This window comes from Spea bombifrons, chromosome 2, assembly GCF_027358695.1.
Source record: "Spea bombifrons isolate aSpeBom1 chromosome 2, aSpeBom1.2.pri, whole genome shotgun sequence".
NCBI lineage: Eukaryota > Metazoa > Chordata > Amphibia > Anura > Pelobatidae > Spea > Spea bombifrons.
Window position 1 is genome coordinate 89,445,045 of NC_071088.1, and position 22,276 is coordinate 89,467,320.

Sequence of the window (22,276 nt, forward strand, 5' to 3'; positions counted from 1 at the left end):
GGTAAAAAACTTTCATAATGTGTTTAAGTGTGGTATTGTATCAATGTGGGTGGCAAACACAGTGTATTTGACTTAGTGCTGTAATATTTTTCATGGAATTTAGCAGAGGCACCAGTGATTAACTGGTTATCCTGAAAACCTTTTTTTCCCTTTTATGAAAATATTTTGTATTGGGACGAAACAGAAAAATATGTAAAGTTCCTAAAAGCTTCTGTCATTTTTACATCTCTTTTTCTATGTCACTATAGACTGCTTTATGAATTTGAAAATTAGGGTCAACTTTGTGATTAGGTAAATTGCTTTTCCCTAGTAAATTTAAAATATTTTGTACACATGATGTCTGCATACAGTATTGGTCTGCGACATATATACAAAAGAAATAACATTGAATGTTAAATGTTGCAGGCTCTCCTGCTACTGATACCTGGAGATATTTAAATGTTCTCATCCTTTTTCAGTGCAATGCGTGGGCATGTGGCCATCGTCACATTAGATATTAACCCCTTAAGGACAATGGGCGGTCCCTAAACCTATTGAAAACAATGCATTTTGAGCCCGTACATGTACGGGCTTTGTCATTAAGGGGTTAAGGGTTTCTTATGTGAGCTGCTTTTACACCTCTGTGATTTATACAGAGTTGGAACATAAAAGAGCTGCAATCAATAATACTTTTTAAAATTAAATTTTTAATTCACAGTAGATAATTTTTCATGTGCTTGCGAGTTTGCCCTCTAAGTTAGTATTATGCCTTAACTGGAAATTAAACACTAGGTTGGGTTAATGGAGCAAATTAAATTTTTGGACTTATTTTATTCAATAGATTGAGTTCACCAATATTTTCCTTTCAGCTCCATTGTCAACGTGCCTGGGGAATCCACACTTAGACGTGATTTCCTGAGACTCCAGCAGGAGAACAAGGAGCGCTCTGAAGCCTTGCGGAGACAGCAGCTGTTGCAGGAGCAACAGCTCAGAGAGCAGGAGGAATACAAGAGACAGCTCTTGGCAGAGAGACAGAAGCGTATAGAACAGCAGAAAGAGCAAAGGAGGCGACTTGAAGAGGTACACAAATGCATCTTATTCATTCATTTTTTTGTGAAGCATATTTGTCTACTAGTTCTGGAAGTCAAAAAAAAAAAAAAAAAAAAACAATCACAAAAACCACAATGGCAACTTTAGTGACGGGTTACATATTCTGAGAAACAGAAAATCTGTTTTGTACACGAGGAAACAACTTTATTTAACCATCTGATTAAAAACCTGTTAATTTCTAGCCCTAAACGACAACCAGACTACCAGGTGTCACCTGTTCTGTTCATTGAACATTTTATGTACTTAGCAGCTGCTGACGATTGTGTGGTCATAATTAGGATCATATAAACATAGAATTTGATAGCAGGTGAAGACCATTTGGCCCATCTAGTCTGACCATTATTCCTGTTGTAAAGACTCAAACTCTAATTAGTCGTTTAGTCCTGCTTAGGTTTAGAATGGCTACATGCTCATCCCATGCATATTTAAGTAAACTCACTGTATTAACTTCTACCACTTAATCTTTGCTGACATAAGATTGTTGTGTTGTTGTAAAATGGTTTCCTGAGAATTTTTCCTACAAAATGCATCCAGGGTGCTCATGATTTTCAAGAGTGTTTCAAGAGTGATTGTGTAAAATACATTTTGACTGTAGATTATGGTCACTAAAACAAGTCAGATATCTAAATTATTTGCAGCTTAATACCGTATTTGCTCGATTATAAGACGACCCTGATTATAAGACGACCCCCCAAAATCTGAATATTAACTTAGGAAAAAAAGAAAAAGCCTGAATATAAGACGACCCTAAAGGAAAAAAGTTTTACCAGTAAATGTTAATTCATGTAAACTATTTTTTTTAATAAAAGCTATGATTGAGAAAAAATTTTTTTTTTGTTTTTATTTCTTGTATTTTCCAACCTGTCCCCCAGTTACGCACATCTGCCCCCAGGCTTGCCACACCAATATGGCACTGTGGCCCATGATATGCCTTTTAACCCTCTATATGCCACTGTGCCCCATGGTATGCCTTTTGACCCCCTATGTGCCACTCTGCCTCCAGAAATGCCTTATACCCCTATATCCCATTCTGGCATTTAGGGGGTTAAAATGCATATTATGGGGCAGAGTGGCATATAGGGAGGTATAAGGCATTCCAGGAGGCAGAGTGGTATTAAGGGAGTTAAAAGGCATTATATAGAGCACTCTGCCTCCAGTAATGCCTTATACCCCTATATGCCACTCTGGCATTTAGGGGGTTAAAAGGCATATTATGGGGCAGAGTGGCATATAGGGAGGTATAAGGCATTTCAGGAGGCAGAGTGCACTATTAAATGCCCCCTTAACGCCACTCTGCCTCCTGAAATGCCTTATACCTCCCTATATGCCACTCTGCCCCATAATATGCCTTTTAACCCCCTAAGTGCCAGAGTGGCATATAGGGGTGTAAGGCATTCCAGAAATGCCCTATACACACACACACACACACACACACACACACACACACACACACACACACACACACACACACACACACACACACACACACACACTTACTTACTTACTTACCGGTGCTTCCAATTTCCTGCTGTATTGCCGGGGGAGCGGGTTGACGTCTCATTCCGCGGCAGCCGGAAGGAGGTGGAGTTGGCAGCGGGGGTTTGTATGCGTCCGTCGCAAATACCTTCCCCGGCTGTCAGAGATCAGGAACTCTGACAGTCGGGGAAGGTATTTGCGACGGACGCATACAAACCCCCGCTGCCAACTTCACCTCCGGAAGCACCGGTAAGTGTGTGTGTGTGTGTGGGGGGGCGACGACAGGAGGATCCAGGTCCCCTGCAGCGGTGCGGGGGATCTGGATCTTAGTCTCCTAATCAGACCTCTATTTGAGGTCTGATTAGAAGACGACCCCGATTATAAGACGAGGGGTATTTTTCAGAGCATTTGCTCTGAAAAAAACCTCGTCTTATAATCGAGCAAATACGGTATGTTTGTTTGTTTCTATATTCATTATGAGTTGGTTACACAGATTTCTTTTCATTTTTGACCCATTGTGTGAAGTGTGTAGTTTACACACGGAACAACACCGATATTGAGGTTTTTTTTTTTTTTTGTTTTTTTTTTGCTGGAGGTGAGATAGAGGTAGATTATATTGTTTTTTTCCCCCTATAATTTGGGAGTGTCCCTTTAATGATTGGCATCCTGTATCGATTGTAAACTACAAGAATAACATTATGTAACACACTTAGACATTTCCTAGATATATAAATATATTAAAAGTAATAAGTGACTTTTGCAGCTCTGTTCTCCAAGGATTTTAGCCTGACAGTTAATTTTGTAAAATAACATGCAATTATCCATAAAAGGCAACATTGTAATGGAAGTCTGTTACCCTATCTACTTTGGAAACAAGCCTTTAAATATTGTAAGAAAATATTTTAGATCGGTGTAGACTGCATAATATCTTAACTGTTTCTCACTTTATAATATAATATCGGGTGAAAAAAGTACATCCTTTTTTAATTCTGTGGTTTTACATATTTGGACAGAACAATCATCTGTTCCTTGTAGATCTATAGATTGAGTAGATGCAATCTCAAATGAACAACACATGATATATTACATTGTGTAATGATTTATTCAAAAAAATAAAGCCAAAATGGAGAAGCCATGTGCGAAAAACCAAGTTCACCCTTACTGTTTCCATACTAGCAGACAGGTGTGGCTAATCATGTGTGACCTTATGACCATGTGTAGGTTGGGGCTTTGGTCAGTCCTGAATATAGACGCAGCGGTAGATTCTTTGGAAGTTTTTTTTATATGTAGTGACTCTGCCATACATGCTTACAGGTGGCATCTGTTGTACAAGAAACTGCCTCTTAAACATTTGGGACAGCATTGTGACTTTTAAATAATCCCCCTTATAATCTATCTGAGTATAATATGTAGAAACACCATATGAAAATATATTCAAGACCAAGCATGTTTCATAAAAAGCCATCTTGTAACCATTTCTATTCTGGTCCCCTTGGGATCAACTGTCAATTAAAAAGATCTCAAATTAAAATTAAGCATTTAGAAACGGATTCCTACTCTGTTGTGCATTTAAACAGCATACATTTTGTTACAATACAATGTGCTCTCATTAGGATATATAAAACATGTTGCGTGTTGTTGGATCTCTTTTTTTGTATGTAACTGGATTATAAAAGAGTAAAGCACTGTTTGTGTTTTCATGCTAGTTAATTGCAGTTGATGATGCATTCATTTTGTTAATGGTGACCCCTTATTAATACCAGCAACAAAGAAGAGAACGTGAGGCTCGAAGGCAGCAGGAACGGGAACAAAGAAGGAGAGAGCAGGAAGAGAAAAAGAGAATGGAAGAGATGGAAAGACGACGAAAAGAAGAGGAAGAAAGACGAAGAGGAGAAGAAGAGAAAAGACGAGTAGAAAGAGAACAGGTCAGTACAACTGTCGTTTGCAAAGTAACTACAGGCATTTAATACCTGTGAGGCTTTATTAATTTTCCCCTGTAACGGGTTCACCAAGAGAGCTGTAGTAACTCCCAGAGATCACCCAGATGTATCCTCCTGTTGTCCCCAAAATCACTTCCAGCACCAGTCAGCATGCACTCCTTGGAACCTTGCTATGTGTACCCAATAAGTAGACACAACTACCTTGAGTTGAGTACAGCAAGCATTTTATTGTTGAAAAACATAGCCTCATAAATCCACAGAACTGCATTAACATAGATAAACTGATACATGTATACAACCCAACCTTCAATTCCCCTGGCAGTAATCCAATTAATCGGATTAGTTAAACAATGGAGTTGCTACCTGTGCTATCTTTGTTTGACAGCTAGGCTGGAGCCATCTCTGACTACTTTGGGGGCCTGCATGACAGGTCATTCTGTCACATCCCCTATAAATGATTTGTCACCATACAAACCATTGGGATGCTAGAATTGGCAATGATACTTTATTGGTTGCTATGGTGATTAGAGTGCTTCTCAAACTTTGCTGTTTTTTTTTTATATAGAGCAATTATGATGCAAAGTCCAGAGTCTTATATACCATTTGCAGACTTATTAACCCCTTAACGACAATCCACGTACATGTACGGGGTTGCCGTGCAACGGGTTAACGACAATGCCCGTACATGTACGGGCTGCCGTTAAACAGCTGCATCGCCGCGATCGCGGCGTTTTCGCCGCGATCGGCGGCTTTGCAGCATCCACGGAAGCCTCCCAAGTGAGGCTGACCGTGGATCCGGGGAGGGCAGCCCTCGGCAGCCCTCCCCGGAAGAAAAATGGCCGCCGCCGCACCGATCATGAAAGATCGCGGCGGCGCCCGGCTAAAACAGCTTAGGAAGCGATCTGAATCGCTTCCTAAGCATAAATGGTGTTACTGACATGCCTCGATATCGAGGCATGTCAGCAACACTACCCCCCGACCCCCGATCGCCTTGTGATTGCTCCGAAGAGCAACCACAAGTGCCATCCTGTGAATGACGTTGCCGTCATTCACAGAATGCCATTAACAATAGATCTGAGTTCAGAGGGTCTATCCAGACCCTCTTGTGAACTCTCGAGCTCCTCCTGCAGGTTGAATGCAGGTACTGCATCCAACCATGCAAGGTCAATGGAGCCCAGCTCACTAATGAGTGATTAGTAAAAAAAAAATAAAAAAAAAATTTAAAAAAAAATGTTTAAAAAATGTTTAAAAAAATAAAAATAACATGGTAACATATAAAAATCCCCACTGTCACCAAAAAAAAAAAAAAAAAATTAATAAGCAAGTCCTAAAATTCTTTATCTTTACAAAAATTCCAGCATGGAAAGAGTTAAAATATTGGCATTACAAATGCCCATAGGCTGTCTCGTATTAAAAAATGCATGAGTGGATGGGATAAATTGAATTGGCCGGGTTCAAAGGTGTCCCAAATATGGGACATGGGGGCAGTAGGATCAGATGTCTAAATGGCCAAAAAATACACACCTCACAAAGGCGGCCTTTTACCTCCCAAATAACCCAACAAACCCATGCATGTGGGGTATCACTGCGCTCAGGAGATGTTACTGAACACATATTGGGGTGTTGTGTGACACGGACATATACCAGGAGCGATAAATTTATACCTGAAGTACAACGTGTGTGGAAAAAAATACAAAAAAATTTACTACCATAAAGTTTCACAAAGGCTGGTGGTAAAATTAGTGCATGGAAAGGGTTAAATTACCAGCATGTGAAATACCTTGGGGTGTCTAGTTTTTAAAAATATATGACTTGATGGGGTAAATTGCATTGGCCGGCTTCAAAGATACCCGAAATGGCACATGGGGGGAAGAATTACCAGATTTGGAAAAAAAGGTTTTGAAATAGCAAAACGCTACCTGTATTTATTGCCCCATAACGTGCAGAAAAAAGCAAAAAAACATAAAAACATTGGGTATTTCTAAACTCAGGACAAATAGTAGAATCTATTTAGCAGGTTTTTTCATTCGTTTTTGCAGATGAGTAAAAGTTTTTTGTTTAAAAAGTGAGAAAAAGTAATTTTTTAACAAAAAATCCCCATATTTTATCATTTTTTTTATAGTAAATTAGATGATATGATAAAATTAATGGTATCTAAAGAAAGCCCTGTTTGTCCTGAAAAAAACAATATATAATATGTGTGGGAGCATGAAATGAGAAAGAAGAAAATCACAGCTAAACAGGAACACCGAAAAATGTTAAAATAGCCATTGTCCCACAATATACTACGAGTAAAAACCCCTATTGTCCTTAAGGGGTTAATGGTTTATGGTATCGGAGGCAACAGTTTGACCAGTTGGACAATATTAGCTGGTGCAAATACATTGGACCCAGTTTCTGGAGTAGTCTACCTAATAGGTTTTTGATTCTAAAATTGAAAGAGGGCTACCTGTTTGCTGCTGCTGCTGAGTTTTTTTCTGTAACTGACATTGAGATTTTATTTTTTCTATGGAAATGTTGTATGTGTTACATAGTCACATATTAAATAAGGTTGAAAAAAGACCTACGTCCATCAAGCTCAACCCTTCTACCTAACCTTACTCTTGATACAAAAGAAGGCAACCCCCCTAATTAAGCTACTTTGAATTCTGCTATCGGGGGGGGGGGGACATCTTTCTTGACTCCAAAAGGCAATCTGTTTTCCCCTTGGATGAAGAAGCTCTAGAATATTGTTATTCTATTTATTGCCCGGTATGCTTTTCTAAAAAAAAATATCCAGACCCCTTTTGAAGGCATCTAATGTATTTGAGAACACCACCTCCCTTGGCAGTGAATTCCATACCTTTTATTGTCCTTGCTGTAAAGAACCCCTTTGTCATCTATGAAATCTCTTCCAATCTCAGAGGGTGACCTCTTGTTCTTTGTACATCTCTGCTAATGAACAGATCACTGAAGTGTATATTTTAACTTTTTTAGTCTCTCTTCATAACTAAGATCGTCCAATGCCCTTAATCTTTTAGCCCTCCTTTGCACTTTTTCTAGTTACATAATGTCCTTTTTAAGGACCGCTGCCCAGAATTGTACCGCATATTCAAGGTGACGTCTTACCAATGACCTGTAAAGAGGCAAGATGATATCTTCCTCCCGTGAATCAATACCCCATTTTTATGCATGCCAAAACCTTATTGCCCTTGCAGCTGCTTGCTGGCATTGCGCACTTTTGCCAAGTCTGTTGTCTACCATTATTCCTAAATCCTTATCATTGGTAGTTTTCCCCAGTGATATTCCATTCATAGTCTGCCTTATTTTATTACACACACATCTCTATAGGGGTCATATAGCTCTCATTTGTATCTTTTCTGCAATATGAGTTTTAACTTATCAGGCATCTTTATTTCTAGTTGAATAACTAGCATTTATGGTGCTATTAATATACACACACTTTGGGAGATATTAAATATATAATTGTGTGTGTGTGTATAGTCATTGAGCACTACGGTAAACATAACTTAAAGAAAATAATTGTAGGATATTTTGGTTGACAGGAATATATACGGCGACAGCTGGAAGAGGAGCAGAGGCACTTGGAAATCCTTCAGCAGCAGCTGCTACAGGAGCAGGCCATGTTACTGGTAATAGCAGTGCTGCATCTATGGGGCTGTATAAACGGTTAACTCTAAAGGGTGTGCACTGCAGTACTTTGAGGCATTTAAAAAAAAAAATAACATACACATTTCTGAATTTCTTTTCAGTGACCCTCTCCTAAAGCCCCCCCCCTTTTTTTTGATCAGTAAACTATTTAAGATTTTAGTATATTAAAGGAGTTTGTTGATCTAACGGACCAAGCTAGAATGGTTTCTCATGAAACTCATTGTCTCTCCTGCATCTGGAAACGTCCCATGTGTTTACCCTTCTCTCTCCATAATCCCCACCATATAACATTAGCCCGTGTACTCTGTGATGCATTTACCTTGGGCAGTGCCCTGACTCTGGGCAGCACCCCCTGCCTCTGCTGTCCTCACTGCTTCTTGACTTTTAGTTCATCTTGACGGAGTCCTCCTTGGCATAAATGGGTAAATGGAGTGTTGGAGCGATCACACACATCCTCTGTAACCATCTCGTTACCTTTTTACCTCGTGGACCTTTTTCGGACTGAATATGCATTTGCTACTGTTTTATTACTAGTGCAACAAGCAAAGGGTTTGCTTTAGTGTTTCAGCTAGGCCCTGTAAACATAGCGAGCTTACTAAAATGACAGATTTACATGGCAACCTTTAATGTTACTATCAGAATATGAGCGGTAACATTCATTTACTCATCTTTAGGAAAAGGCTTGTACATTTTAAGACATTTAACATAATATATATTTAAAAGCACTGCCAATGTTTAAACCTGTTCGATGGCATGACCTATTTCAGGAATACAGGTGGAGGGAAATGGAAGAGCATCGCCAAGCAGAAAGGCTTCAGCGCCAACTGCAACAGGAGCAGGCGTATCTCATGTCTCTCCAGCATGATCATCGCCAGCAACCACCACAGCAGCAACTGCAGCAGCCGCAACCCCAGCAGCCTCCGCTACAGCAACAGGAAAGGAGCAAGCTGCCTTACCATGGTCCCGAGTCTAAAGCTTACTATGACCAGGCTGAACGAGTTCGAGAAGTATGTTCACCAACTCTCCTGACTTGTATGATTACACTTGGAGCAGTAGGATTGTTATCATTCACATCATCACACACAAATAACCCATGTGCTTCCCCACTTTTATACAATAGAAAACAAGAATTTATGAAAAAAAAACATTAAAAGGGAAATGTTGCCATGAAGCTTTTTAGCATAACTAGATCCATTTATTTAACCCTTTATGTCCCCTTAGGATTTACCAGTACATCCTTAAATAGTTATTTTTTTTTTTTTTTTTTTTAAGGGCCCCTTAGCCCTACCACTGTAAGTAAAAAATAAATAAATAATAAAATAAATAAATAATAAAAAAGCTAGTAGTATTGTAAAGCATGGATGTGGCCCAATTGAACATTGAAAAATTGAAAAATGTGAGGTATGACTGTAATATGGAGGTGCTGTTGAACATAAATTGGGTCATTGTTTTGCTGTGGCGCCTACAGTGTAGAAGACCTTTTAGGCAAAATTGGAAAAATTTGATTTTTATTTCTATTTTAGTATAGGTTTTCTAATCTATTGGCGCTATTAATTATGTTTTATGTATTTCTATGATTTTAAGAGATGGCCCCACTTCTCCTGAACAAAGTGATACATAATGTGTGGGGGTTCATCAAATATGCAAAGGGCAAATCAAATGGAGAAAATGACGAAAAAAAACAAACTGGTCCTTAGGTTCTTAATGCCTGGGACTGAATAGGTTAAACTACTTGTAGCTTTTGTTTGTCAACTGGTGCATTTTTTTTGAGAGATTTAAAAATAGTGGACTGTTTTACCCCATGGGTGCTGTAGTTTGTGTCAAAACTAGCATATTTAATTAGCTTCCTCTTCAGAAATCTATGTCTATGTTGACAGTGTGACCACCAAGTCTACACAAAGTGTAATCTTTAAAACCATTAACGTTTTTGCATAAATATTGCTTTACTTTTTTTTTCATTTTTTTTATTGTATTTTTTTACTTTTACGTATATTGTAATTGGATTTGGTTCTATGTTCTGTTCAGGCAGAAGAGCGTCATAGGAAAGCTATCCAGGGTTCTCCTGAAGCACAGTCTAAACCAACAGGGAGAGTTTTAGAACCACCAGTGCCTTCAAGATCGGAGTCATTTTCCAATGGAAATTCTGAGTCTGTTCAGAGTGGCATGCACAGGCCAGTGGAACCTCAGGTAGGCATCTGCTCTGGGCATGATCCAAAAGGGCTTACAGGAGATGTAAAATAAAGTATAAACAGGCCATTGTATGTTTTGATTTTATTCCGGTTGCTTCCCTTTGTGGTAGGGTTTTTCAATGTACTGGTTTAATAGTCTTCTACTTAAATATCAGATGTGTGGATTATGTTGGCAAAAAGAGAGCCATAGCATCAGCCAAACCTTAGACTAACAGAGGCACATATTTTCATGTAATAGGCGAGTCTGCTTGTGTGGCATAATGTGGAGCAATTCAAGAAATCTCTCGATCATTACTCGTTATAGAGTTATTCCAGTCTCCAAACTTTACTGCAAGTTGGACCCCACCACATACCACATTTATTGGTTGCAGACCCATTCACACATTCCCTGTCTACTTTTGAAGCAGGCAAAGTTCATAAGTAAAATGGGCTGAAATGTGCATTTTGCTAATTTGGACCGGAGTGTTTTTGTTTTTTCAGTAATGGTCTTGAAAACTATTTTGTACAATTAGTGCATGCAGTCATATGCTTAATAACTCATTCAGTCATAACCATTTCATTTCTTGTTCACTTTCCATCCCCCAAATACTCCTTTCCTTGCTGTTATCATTGTGGGCAAGCTTTCTGTTGTAACGTTTGTTCTTGTCCATGCCTGATTCTTTGAAGCTGGAAAAGGTGGAAATGCCAAGGCACCATTTAAATGTTTTATGTCTTGTTTCCTCGTAAGGTACAATGGTCTCATCTGGCATCCCTCAAGAACAATGTTTCCCCTGTCTCGCGTTCCCATTCCTTCAGTGACCCTTCTCCCAAATTTGCACCTCACCACCTTCGATCTCAGGACCCACACCCACCTTCACGCAGTGAAGTCCTAACTCAGAGCTCTGACCCTAAGTCTGAGGTACCTGAGCCCAACCAAAGGGCATGGGCTCGATCAGACAGTGAAGAGGTGCCTCCAAGGGTAAGGAGCAGACAGCAGAACTATGATTGAATTGTGTAGAACCAGTTTTTTTTTTTTTTTGACAGCCAGGCCCCCCATTCTTCAAACTAGATGATGATTTTTCCCAGTAATAATTTGTTTTTTTGTCTCTATACTTTCCTGTTGTTTCTGAGACCAGACATTTTCTGCCATAAAGTTCATTTATTATACTCCTCTTCTTCACTTTTTATAAAAATTTTAGCTCACTGTTTTATTTGTGGATTTTCTTAATCAAATACGGTTTACAAGCAAGCCTATTTTAGGAGTGGCAATGTACTCATCGAACTTTTTAGATGATGAACAAGTCTGTAGCTCCTCATTGGGTTTTGCGCTTTCCGGTGGTGTCACATAATGTTTGTGACACAGCGATACTTTTCTGTTCCCATCCTCACAGCCTCTCCACAGCTGATGTGTGCTTATCCACCCTAAGCTTAGCTAATATTTTCCATGAAACCTGTTGCTTTGCATTGCAATGTTAACCTTCATGTTGGGAAACCGTAGCAGTGTGGCATCAAGGAGTACCTAGTTTATCTAATATATATTGTTTTTGGATAGCACTGTTCCTTTTATCTTGTATTAAGAACATCCCAGTCCCTGACGACATATTTCCTTACCCTTTGTGTATTTTCCATTTTGTAGGGTTATTTCATGTTTGTTTCTTTTTTTTTTTTTTTTTATTACAAAAATGAATACACGCTGTAGACTGCTGCATGTACCTCATATAGGTGAATGCATACTAAATGTTTGTTACAAAATTTTGTTTGAACGAAACCGGATTTTAATTCTGCTTTCCCAAAAAGGTCCCTGTAAGGACAACGTCAAGATCCCCTGTGTTATCCCGTAGAGACTCCCCGCTGCAGGGCAGTGGCCAGCAGAACAGCCAAGCTGGACAAAGGAACTCCACAAGGTGCGTGAACGCCGTGTTCTGATCAGTATTGGCACGGATTTGGTCAATTTAAATATGAGATCTTGTGAGAAGAAAACTTGTTTCATAAGGAATTCTAAAACTTGGGCATATTCCCGTGAATCTTGTAAACATCGCTTATTAAATAAATGCAGAAACATAAATGAGAAATCCTTTAATACACTAAAAATATTTTAAAAAAAAGTAAATAAATAAAAAGCTGTTTGGATCTTTGTTAATTTAATCTAAAAGAATTGGTGGGTGTAAGCTGACCTATTTGGAAATGTCGCCATTCTACACTCCTTTAACCACATTTATGGTGAAACTATCACGTAGTGACTGCTGTACATGTAATTACCTTGTACACATCCAGCTTTTATTTATTTATTTATCTGTTTATAATAGAATGCATTATTAGATGCCAAGAGCTGTCATTCTTGTTGATTCTGAAAGCTTTTACGGTTTCACGAAATCCCGTGTCCAAACAGAAATACAGCCTTTTTCTCCATTTGAAAGTCTGTTTTGGCTTCTGCGGGAGCAGAGTGATGTCATCACTTAATCCAAATGGAAACCTGTACTACCTGTAGATGCCAACAGATTTTCTTAATGATATTATCTTCATGGATGACACATAATAAAATTATACAAGATTATACAGAGACATTTATGAGATTGAGATGAAAAGAGAAAAAAAAGCCATGACTGCACCTGTAAGAGGAGAAGCAGGTGTTTCTAGGCATGTCTTTAAGTATGCTTTGCAAGCCAGTTTTTTAATTGCGAAGTTGTTCATTATTATTTTAGCATACATTAATGAGCGGTTGGTCTGTCAGTTCTCTAGCAAGGGGTAAGGGTTTTTGTTTAGTGATTAATTAAAAAAAAAGAACACTGAAGTAAAAGGTTTGAAATATGTACTGTAAATGTATGAGTTTGTTTAGGGCGGCAGCTTTCACCCGACCATGGGGACTTTTTCCCTCCCCTCTCCGCCCAGCATGGCTGATGAGATTCACATTATCAGTAATAACTAATTTGTGCGGTATTCTCATATATTCCTTTTATACAACTATTGGGGAAATGGCCTTTTTATTATATTTCAGTGCCATCTAGTGTTAGGAAGAAGCAGCCTGTGACTATCCTTTTGCTTCTCTCTGTAGCCTTGTTCCGATTGTTAGAATATGCGTGTAAAATACATGAGATTAATCAATTGTTCAATGTAAGATGAGCATCCTTTTGATGTGTGGTGTTGTGATCATATGTCTATGGCTTGCAGTAGTATCAGGACAAAGCACAATACCAGTTGATATATAGTATAAGTGAATAGGTTGGAGGACCAAACCCTGCCGATAGCCTTTGTGGATATGGTGAAGCTTGTGACAACTTCCACACCTAGAGATACGCTAGAGACCTTGCATGCAACTGCTGAAGCCTACTCTTCTGCTTTTGCCTTTTTTTATTATGAATGTTTAAAATGATTGCCAACAGTTTTTTTTGTACCTGATACATTTTTTCCTGTACCTATAGCAATATTGAGCCTAGACTGCTTTGGGAAAGGGTAGAGAAGCTGGTGCCCAGACCAGGTAGTGGCAGTTCTTCTGGATCAAGTAACTCTGGGTCTCAGGCAGGGTCTCATCCCGGCTCTCAGAGTGGATCCGGGGAGCGTTTCCGCATGAGATGTAAGTAATTATTAATAAAATTGGCTTAACTGCTCTTGCAGAAATATGCATCACTAGCTTTTTGTTTTTGTATTTTTTTGTTGTTGTTGTATTTTTCATCCTCCACAAGCCACACTAGTTCTTCACCTGTTCAAAATATTGTCTTTTTTGTTTCGGGGACAATGTATTATGTGTAATTTTTGTATTTTTTATTTTTTGCTTTAAACCAATTTATACAAAAACCTAGCAATTTAGTTGCTGCATGTTGGCCGTTCCGTACTTTCCGTACCGTTCGTAATGGCTTCCCTTCCTCTATTATAGCTTCATCTAAGTCAGAAGGGTCCCCGTCTCAGCGTCAAGAAAATGCAGCCAAAAAGCCTGAAGAGAAGAAGGAAACCCTGAGATCTAACAAGCCTGCGGTAGGACAGCAACACCTCTATTGCTGCTAAAACATTTCATTTAGGATATGAAAAACTTCAATATATACTTTAAGCTGTACCCAATGAATTACATATTTAATATTTACTTATGAATCTTTTTTAAAGAAATTCACAGAGGTCTATGGTCACTGGCCAACACAACAGCAATACATGAAAATATGTTACATTGTGCCATACGTAATCCTTCTTAGAAACACATTATAAATGGCCATCAGTAGGTCAAAGCTGCACAAAAGTCCTGCCTAAAACAAAAGTGCCCCTCTTTGACCATTTGAAATGTTTGGAGGTATGGGTGTATTTTTGCTTACGTAACTGCATATTCTGATGATAATGGTCTATTTAAAAGTATTTATAATATGATTTTTTTTCTCTCCTATGCCGTTATGATCTTGGATTTCCGATGGCACCGCTTAACAATACTGCATTCATCAGGGAGAGGTGGTAAGTAAAAATGCAGAATTATTTCGAAAAGATTTCCATATTATCAGTCATCTCAAACTCTTAACAATTTAAGTCTTAGAAATGAGTAAATTGATATAGGGGCGCTATGTATAATATTTCCGCTGTCAAGACACCGGTATGAAGATAGACATCATTGTGCAAGCACAAGAATGACTGCAAACATCTCGTCCAAAAGACGTTTTATTGGAAGCCTATTTACTGCAAAGTAATGTCCTCCCATTTTTATTGTCGGAAGACATGATGAAATTAACCCATTCTCACCAAGATTGTGACTTTTTCCCCCCCACAAGGACCTAACTGCTTTGGCAAAGGAGCTTCGTGCTGTGGAGGATGTGCGGCCTCTGCATAAAGTAACAGATTACTCGTCATCTAGTGAAGAGTCTGGCACTACTGATGAGGAAGATGATGACATGGAACAGGAAGGAGCAGATGAGTCCACATCTGGACCTGAGGATGCTAGAGCCATGTATGTGTAGAACAGCTTCAGGTTGTAGAAACTGGACTAAGTTGAAATGTCTAACAAACATCTCCCTCCGGTCCTAAAAATCTAGGTCATCTTTGAATTTGAGCAATGGAGAGACAGAGTCGGTGAAAACCATGATTGTCCACGATGATGTGGAGAGTGAACCTGCCATGACTCCTTCCAAAGAAGGCACTTTAATCGTCAGACAGGTACCACTTTCACACTCAATGTTCTGTGTCCTGCCAGCTCATCCATCCATGCTGTACATTCAACATCATGTATGTTTACTTTGTAGCATTTGTTTCTTAAGCAGTCATAGATTAATTTGCATGCGCAATAGTTACTTGGCCCCTTTCATTTCCCACTTTGCATGCTTTGCACAGACCCCTACTCCACTAACTTCTAATAGTCCTATGGCTCTTCTCAGCTAGTCTTCACTAAAACGCTTTGTAAGGCTGAAACAAACAGGCCAAAAATAATCACAGATGACACCATGGTTGGTTGCCCCAGTGATTAGTTTTAGCTTTCAGCAAAGGAAGAGTGTTAACACAGTTTAGCTGAGTACTTTTCCTATTACACTAACTACTTTTAGTGCCTGTACTTTTATAGTCAAATTCCCAGTTATTTTTTTTAAAACTCAGACAATGTAGAATTTATAAACTTAACTCAAATTCATAACTTCATGCTTGGTGTACCAGCGACTAGGTCAAGGGTAGTCTCTCATTGTTTTTGTGTTTTTAACCGTGTTTAATATTTTTAGTCCCAAACTAAATCTTTTTTTCAATTATGTATTAGGAGTTTAGTGATCTGCAATGGGACATTATAATTAATTGAAACCGATTTGAGTTTCAGTTTAGAGAACTAAAATCGACCCCAGTAAAAAAAAAATAAAAAAAAATAGATGTATTTGGTTACATCTGATCTAAAACCCTTCACCTTTATTATGGCATCGAGACATGAAGTTTTTTTTTAGCTCTGACTGCTTCTGCGATCTAGAGTTTGTGGACTGTGAATTCACGTGTAGGATTTTGCGCGTGTTAGAGTGTTACAAAGCAGCACTTGAACGAGACAAGTGTGCCTGTTTTTTCTGCAGAGTACAGTTGACAAAAAGCGTGCCAATCAACTTGAGAGCAATGGCTTTGCCGGTCGCATTCACCTCTTGCCAGATCTCTTACAGCAAAGCCATTCCTCCTCCACCACTTCTTCCCCAACCTCAAGTCAACCGACACCTACCATGTCCCCACAGACACCCCAGGACAAGTTAACTGCTAATGAGGTATGTCTGACCCTCCTTCCCCAGCTGGCCTGTTCAGTCAGGAAATAGAGCGGCTGTAGTAGGTTATAAGACAGAATCTGGCCGCTTGCTTCATTGGTTTCTCTCTTCAGTCATTGTCCACACAGTGCCTACTTAAATGAATGCATTTGACACCATAAAATACAGGAGATAAAACAAACAAATGTTCCCTTTGTCCTTGATTAGCTATACATGACACTATGTGGGCAGCAATATTGATAAGACATGCTATAGCATATAAGTCTATAAATCAATAAATAACGTGCCAGAATGGTGGCTGAAATCAACAAACAATATGCAAAGCATCTCTGTTCTTTGAATTCCTGAATAGCCACGCTAATGTCCATTTAGAATAATAGGCAGCTATTGGCCATGTGTGCTGTCAAGCGGCCAGACTGATCTGCTTATACTTTATTTGTGTGATGACCTACAGAGCTCCTAACACGGTGGTTAAAAAATAAGATGGAAAGACACCTTGCACATCAACAGTGGAGGGAGGTCCCTGGCCCTAATCAATAGGAAGAAATCTACACACACTCATATCTAGCTATACTATCTAATGCAGACGCTATGGTGATGAGGCTTCCTTCTCTCTACGATTTCCTTCTTTTGGTTTGTTGCTTCCTCTGTGCTGCATGACATGGTTTCTGGCCATGTGATGTCATGGCACTTAAAATGGCCAACCAGGAAGCAGTTATTTTCCTTCTAGTCTGAAAGGGTAACTAAGGACATCTTGGATTGATGATCTGGGGTGAAATGTCAAAATAACTGGTAGACTAGGAGCAGGGAAACTCGCTTGACTCCTCAGTAAAAACCTGTATATGTTATTAGAAAGGTGGGGACCAAGTGCATGTGTGCAGATTGAAGGATGTCATGGTCATTGCTACGCCTTTCATAAAGCAGTCATTCTTAGCGGTTGCTGGGTGTGCGTAGATTGTGCCCATAATTTGCTAGCATAAGGATTGCTTGCTTGTCCTCAGTTTGCCTTGTATGTAGCTTCCCTATAATGGATTGGCAGGAATCTTGTTTCTGTTGTGCTACCCTTCAGTCCCCCCTTTTGTGTTGGTTTGTGTTGCTTTGATTGTGTTTGTATATCATTGTCACAAAGAATATTGTAAACACGCACCGCCTATGTTACTGATTTGTTACAAAAAAAAAAAAAAAAATTAGTAGTTGTATCCATGCAATGTAGAGTGTCCATGCTGGTGGTTGTGCTAGTTTTTACAGTAATAGAGCCAAAGTGGAATGGCCCATGGATTCAATCCCTTTGCATCACAAATCACCCTATAACATCAGTGGTTCCAGTTCTCACCTCACTATCCCTTTAATACAGCACTGTAACCCACATGCATCCATCTTTGTCTCTCGGTTTTATCCGCTCATGTGCATTGCCCTTTCTTACTCTGTTGAGCTTTGTGCTTTTTGATAATTATGCTTTATTCTTTCTGCCTTGCAGACCCAATCCGCAAGTAACACACTTCAGAAACACAAATCTTCCTCCTCGTTTACGCCTTTCATAGACCCTCGGTTATTGCAGATTTCACCGTCTAGTGGTACAACTGTTACCTCAGTGGGTATGTATTTTAATACTTTAATATTCCTTGACTAAAAAACATTGTTTACTGTGTAAAAGCAGAAGCATTTTAAAGAAATGCTCAGAACGGTGACTTTTTTTAAAAAAAAATTTGATCTATTCATTTAGACTGATTTTTAATGACTGTGATTCAAGAATTGAAACTTTAAAGCAGGCCGCATCGATAGTAACTGACAGAATTATCATGTCATAACAGAATTATTAATGTGAATGTGATTCAAAAAGATGCATAATGTTGCAGTTCAAGATCTGAAACCATGTATGCATTAAGTGAAAATATTGGAAGCAAGTCTGCTCTTAAAATAAGAAAACTTATTGAACATGTAGGTTTATTAGACGCTACGCATTTCATTTACAAAACGAAAGATTGTAAACATCAGTGTGCTTCTAAAACGCGCTTCGCATTGTGATAACGTATTATAGCGCAATAATTAAAATGGGAAAATAGACAGTGGCTTTGGGGTTGGCGGCCATTTTTAGTGCCTATTACCGGGGTACTTTGTTCTTGCGTGTTCTGTAAGTTTATTCTTTTAAGAGCCCGGTTTGAAATGGCCTTTTGAATGAGAAGACATCTTTGTGTATTAGACGTTTGATCTGTGTTCCTGTATATAGTATGTGTTTCTTGTGCTCCAGGCTAACGGCTGCCCTGCTTTTAACAACCTCTGCATTGTTGTTGAATTTACCTAACGTAGGTAGGCGGGGGAAGTCTTCAGCACCCGCATAATTGCCCCGCTTCTCCAACTAAAGGCTAACCAGGAGTGCCAGGAATGAAACCCAACATCTATTTCTTCACAATACTGTGATTATTGAATACCCACTGATTTGTGATGCCCGTGAAGGGCTGCATATTAGGTTGTAGTATTTAATCCTGTATGGCATAGGTAGTGGACACAATCCTGATCAGAGATAGATCTGACGTAAGAAGCCTGTTAACGTAGTGTAAAAAAAAAAAGTATCATATCATCAGGTCCCTTTTAACGTAAATGTTTTGTATCCTGAACTGGTACTGCATTCAATGTCATCCCCTCTTTTATTTGCTAAAGCATATATTTGTAAGACTAGTTAGCAATATGTGATTGTGGGGGTTATAGTCCATTAATGTGGACCTGTCACCTACAAAAAATAAATGTGAAAAATACAATTCTTTATATATTCTTCATACTACTATCCACTGTACCTTGTCTGTGGCAGCAGTAGCCCATACCCTATTAGCAGTTGAGGAAGAGTAAATAACATGGATGTTTTTTATGGGTTATAAAGCTCCAGGGAGCATAGGTGGTAGCCTCATGGAAAATGTTTACATGACAGAAACCTAGTTCTATCTCTTTTGGTTCCAATAAATTAGTTTATCTGCAGACCTAGAGATTGCCTTTGTCGGTTTAGTGAAATGTTTGGTGGCCACACTGAGCTGATTCTTTATAGCAGTTCTAAAACCTCTTTCTCCATTAGTCAGAGGCTCCTATAAGCCATTGTATGGTTCACTATAATCATAGCCCAATCTACTTTGCCTTGGCTATGATTCTAGAGCTAAAACACCTACAAATGGTCAATATCACATACTAGTAGTAAAAAAAAAAAAACCCAAAACCCTACTTCTGGATCTTGTTTAAAACTGTAGCCACCAACCTAAAATGGTGTAGATAAATGTAACTTTCCCCCCTTAGGTGACGGGTCCACTTTAATATCATTTCAGTGGAAAACCTGGCAGGCCGGTTTTTCTGATCTGGCTGTGTTAATGAAGGGGTAATATGTGTAGCAATATGCATAGAATCTGCTTTTCTTTTCCAGTAGCATTGCTACCTCCCCACCCTGCTTGCTGTATGCAGTGTAATTATAAAGTGCCATATTTTTTTTTTTTTTTTTACATTTTATTTTATTGAACATATGACTGCTTATATCTTTCAGGTACATACATGCGCACGCTGGAAGCTAACCATAAAAATACTCATTTTATTTTAGTGGGATTTTCCAGTGAAGGGCTGAGGCCAGATGCTATGAGGCAAGATCCTACCAGGAAAGGATCAGTTGTTAATGTTAATCCCACAAATACAAGGCCACAGAGTGACACACCTGAGATACGCAAATACAAGAAGAGATTTAATTCTGAGATTTTATGTGCAGCTTTGTGGGGTAAGTGGTAGACATGCAATCAGTCGTTCTGCTGTTGCCTTTCGGTTTGAAAACCATCCTGCTACTGTGATCGGTCATTTTGTCAAAAGGAATATAAGTATTCCAAATGGCCGGACATCAAACTGCGATGTTTTAGGTTATCTCTGGCCCTTGCTATTGGTTTTTGCATTTCCCTTTTCACATAAAGTATTAATATAGAAAGTTACCACTGTGCTGCTGTAGAACAGTTTCAAAAAGGTGTCAGTAAGAGACTGAAAGCTTGTTAAAATTTCCTACTGGAGCAACTGTTTCCAATGTAGTTTTCGGTAAGGCATCAAGGGTAACATGATAATTCATATGAAACCTTGCTGTACCTTTTTGCCTCGGGTAGATGTGTTGTCAGAGCTGGATAACATAAAGTGGAATAACGTGAACGTGGAACAATAACAGTAGCATGACTCCTTTAAGGCAGAAGTGCCTGTAGACCTTTAATTTTCACAATGTTTTTGGGCCCTAGGTAAGTTTCAGTGGTTTGGAATTCCAACTCATAAAGGCTTATTTAGAATAATTTATCTCAGCTATAAAAACACTATATATACACGCAAATGAAGCTTGACACTCCCTATTTCAAGTATTCTGTGCTTAGTAGAAGCTCCAAAAGATCAGAATGAACATTAATAAGTAATTCCTTTGGCAGCCCAAAAGCATATGTCTGCCAGTTACTTCCATATTAATTATTAACTACCTTGTGTTCAAGAATAGAAATCTTCTTAGAGTCCGTGCTATAGTTGGGCCACAACTTTTCTTTTCCAACCTCTAAAATTACACGTTCTCAAGACTCGTCTGCTAACGTCAGGGGCCAACTATTTAATTGCAGCATAATCCATTGGGAATCTACACTGTGTTAGAATGCAAGCTTTTGAGCCTACTACATGGGAATATAGTAGGCTCAAATACCAGGGCTGCTGGATAGGGCTGCTGGATAGGTTTCAAAATATCGCCTTGTCAAGCTTTATACTGGTAATCCACTAGCCACATTATATGCTCAGAAGCAATTTAAAGCAATCCTGTAATCTTTAAAATGTGTATTTCAACCAAAATATATTGTTTAGGTGTTACAGATGCACTTTTACAGACGTAGAAACATTCATATGTTTGCATTGCTGATACGATGCACTTTGTTGAGTCTGGCATCGTTTTAATAGTTGCTTGCCTAAGTTCTCAATAAGAATTAATTAGGTTAAAACTCTTTTATTAGTGACACTTTTTGTTTCCTGTTTCTCTGTGTAGGAGTTAATTTGTTAGTGGGCACTGAAAGTGGACTAATGTTGTTGGATCGAAGTGGCCAGGGAAAAGTGTACCCTCTAATCAACAGAAGACGATTTCAGCAAATGGATGTGCTAGAAGGCCTTAATGTACTGGTTACAATATCAGGTAGGTTGTGCTACAATTTCAGCAATTTATGTGGCGGTATGGAGCCTATATTTCAGCTGTAGGGTTATAGTCCACATATACGTGACAGGCGTTATAACGAATTAAAAAAATATGAACATCAACAAAAGGTGCAGCTGCAAAATGTACAAAAATGGCCTCTTCTCCATAATAACCATAATTAACCATAATCTTTTAAAAAACATAACTAAAGTGTATACAATTGTTTAATTCTAATAACACAAGAGTAACTCAAAGCCATTTTATCTTCGAGGAACTCCCCATGACATACGATCCATAAGCTGTGGGGCTGATTCACATTATTCACAAGAAAGCATTATTCATTTATATGTTTGTGGTAAGATAATTTTGTTTATTTTGTCCACAGGAAAAAAGAACAAACTCCGAGTATATTATTTATCCTGGTTGAGAAATAAAATTCTTCACAATGACCCGGAAGTTGAGAAGAAACAAGGATGGACAACTGTGGGTGATTTGGAAGGCTGTGTGCACTACAAAGTTGGTATGTAGTCCAATGCACCAACACTTAATCCACATTTGTATATTGTCAATGTTCTCTAGGGCTATTAGCATCTGAGAAACTCGAAG

General features: G+C 38.8%; 1 protein-coding gene across 4 annotated transcripts in view; it reads left to right on the forward strand.

The window, feature by feature from the left end:
• MAP4K4 (mitogen-activated protein kinase kinase kinase kinase 4) overlaps positions 1 to 22,276 on the forward strand; it is a 77,981-nt gene that overhangs the window by 49,791 nt on the left and 5,914 nt on the right. The window contains exons 12-28 of one of the 4 annotated variants that reach the window (XM_053455111.1): positions 849 to 1,059; positions 4,329 to 4,490; positions 8,051 to 8,137; positions 8,924 to 9,163; positions 10,182 to 10,343; positions 11,073 to 11,303; positions 12,122 to 12,228; positions 13,744 to 13,895; positions 14,196 to 14,293; positions 14,747 to 14,755; positions 15,067 to 15,242; positions 15,328 to 15,448; positions 16,333 to 16,515; positions 17,990 to 18,107; positions 20,087 to 20,257; positions 21,527 to 21,670; positions 22,056 to 22,190. In XM_053455111.1, the coding sequence (XP_053311086.1) occupies positions 849 to 1,059; positions 4,329 to 4,490; positions 8,051 to 8,137; positions 8,924 to 9,163; positions 10,182 to 10,343; positions 11,073 to 11,303; positions 12,122 to 12,228; positions 13,744 to 13,895; positions 14,196 to 14,293; positions 14,747 to 14,755; positions 15,067 to 15,242; positions 15,328 to 15,448; positions 16,333 to 16,515; positions 17,990 to 18,107; positions 20,087 to 20,257; positions 21,527 to 21,670; positions 22,056 to 22,190 (2,507 nt within the window). The remainder of the gene's footprint in view (positions 1 to 848; positions 1,060 to 4,328; positions 4,491 to 8,050; positions 8,138 to 8,923; positions 9,164 to 10,181; positions 10,344 to 11,072; positions 11,304 to 12,121; positions 12,229 to 13,743; positions 13,896 to 14,195; positions 14,294 to 14,746; positions 14,756 to 15,066; positions 15,243 to 15,327; positions 15,449 to 16,332; positions 16,516 to 17,989; positions 18,108 to 20,086; positions 20,258 to 21,526; positions 21,671 to 22,055; positions 22,191 to 22,276) is intronic. The other 3 variants (XM_053455112.1, XM_053455113.1, XM_053455114.1) reach the window with 3 other exon arrangements.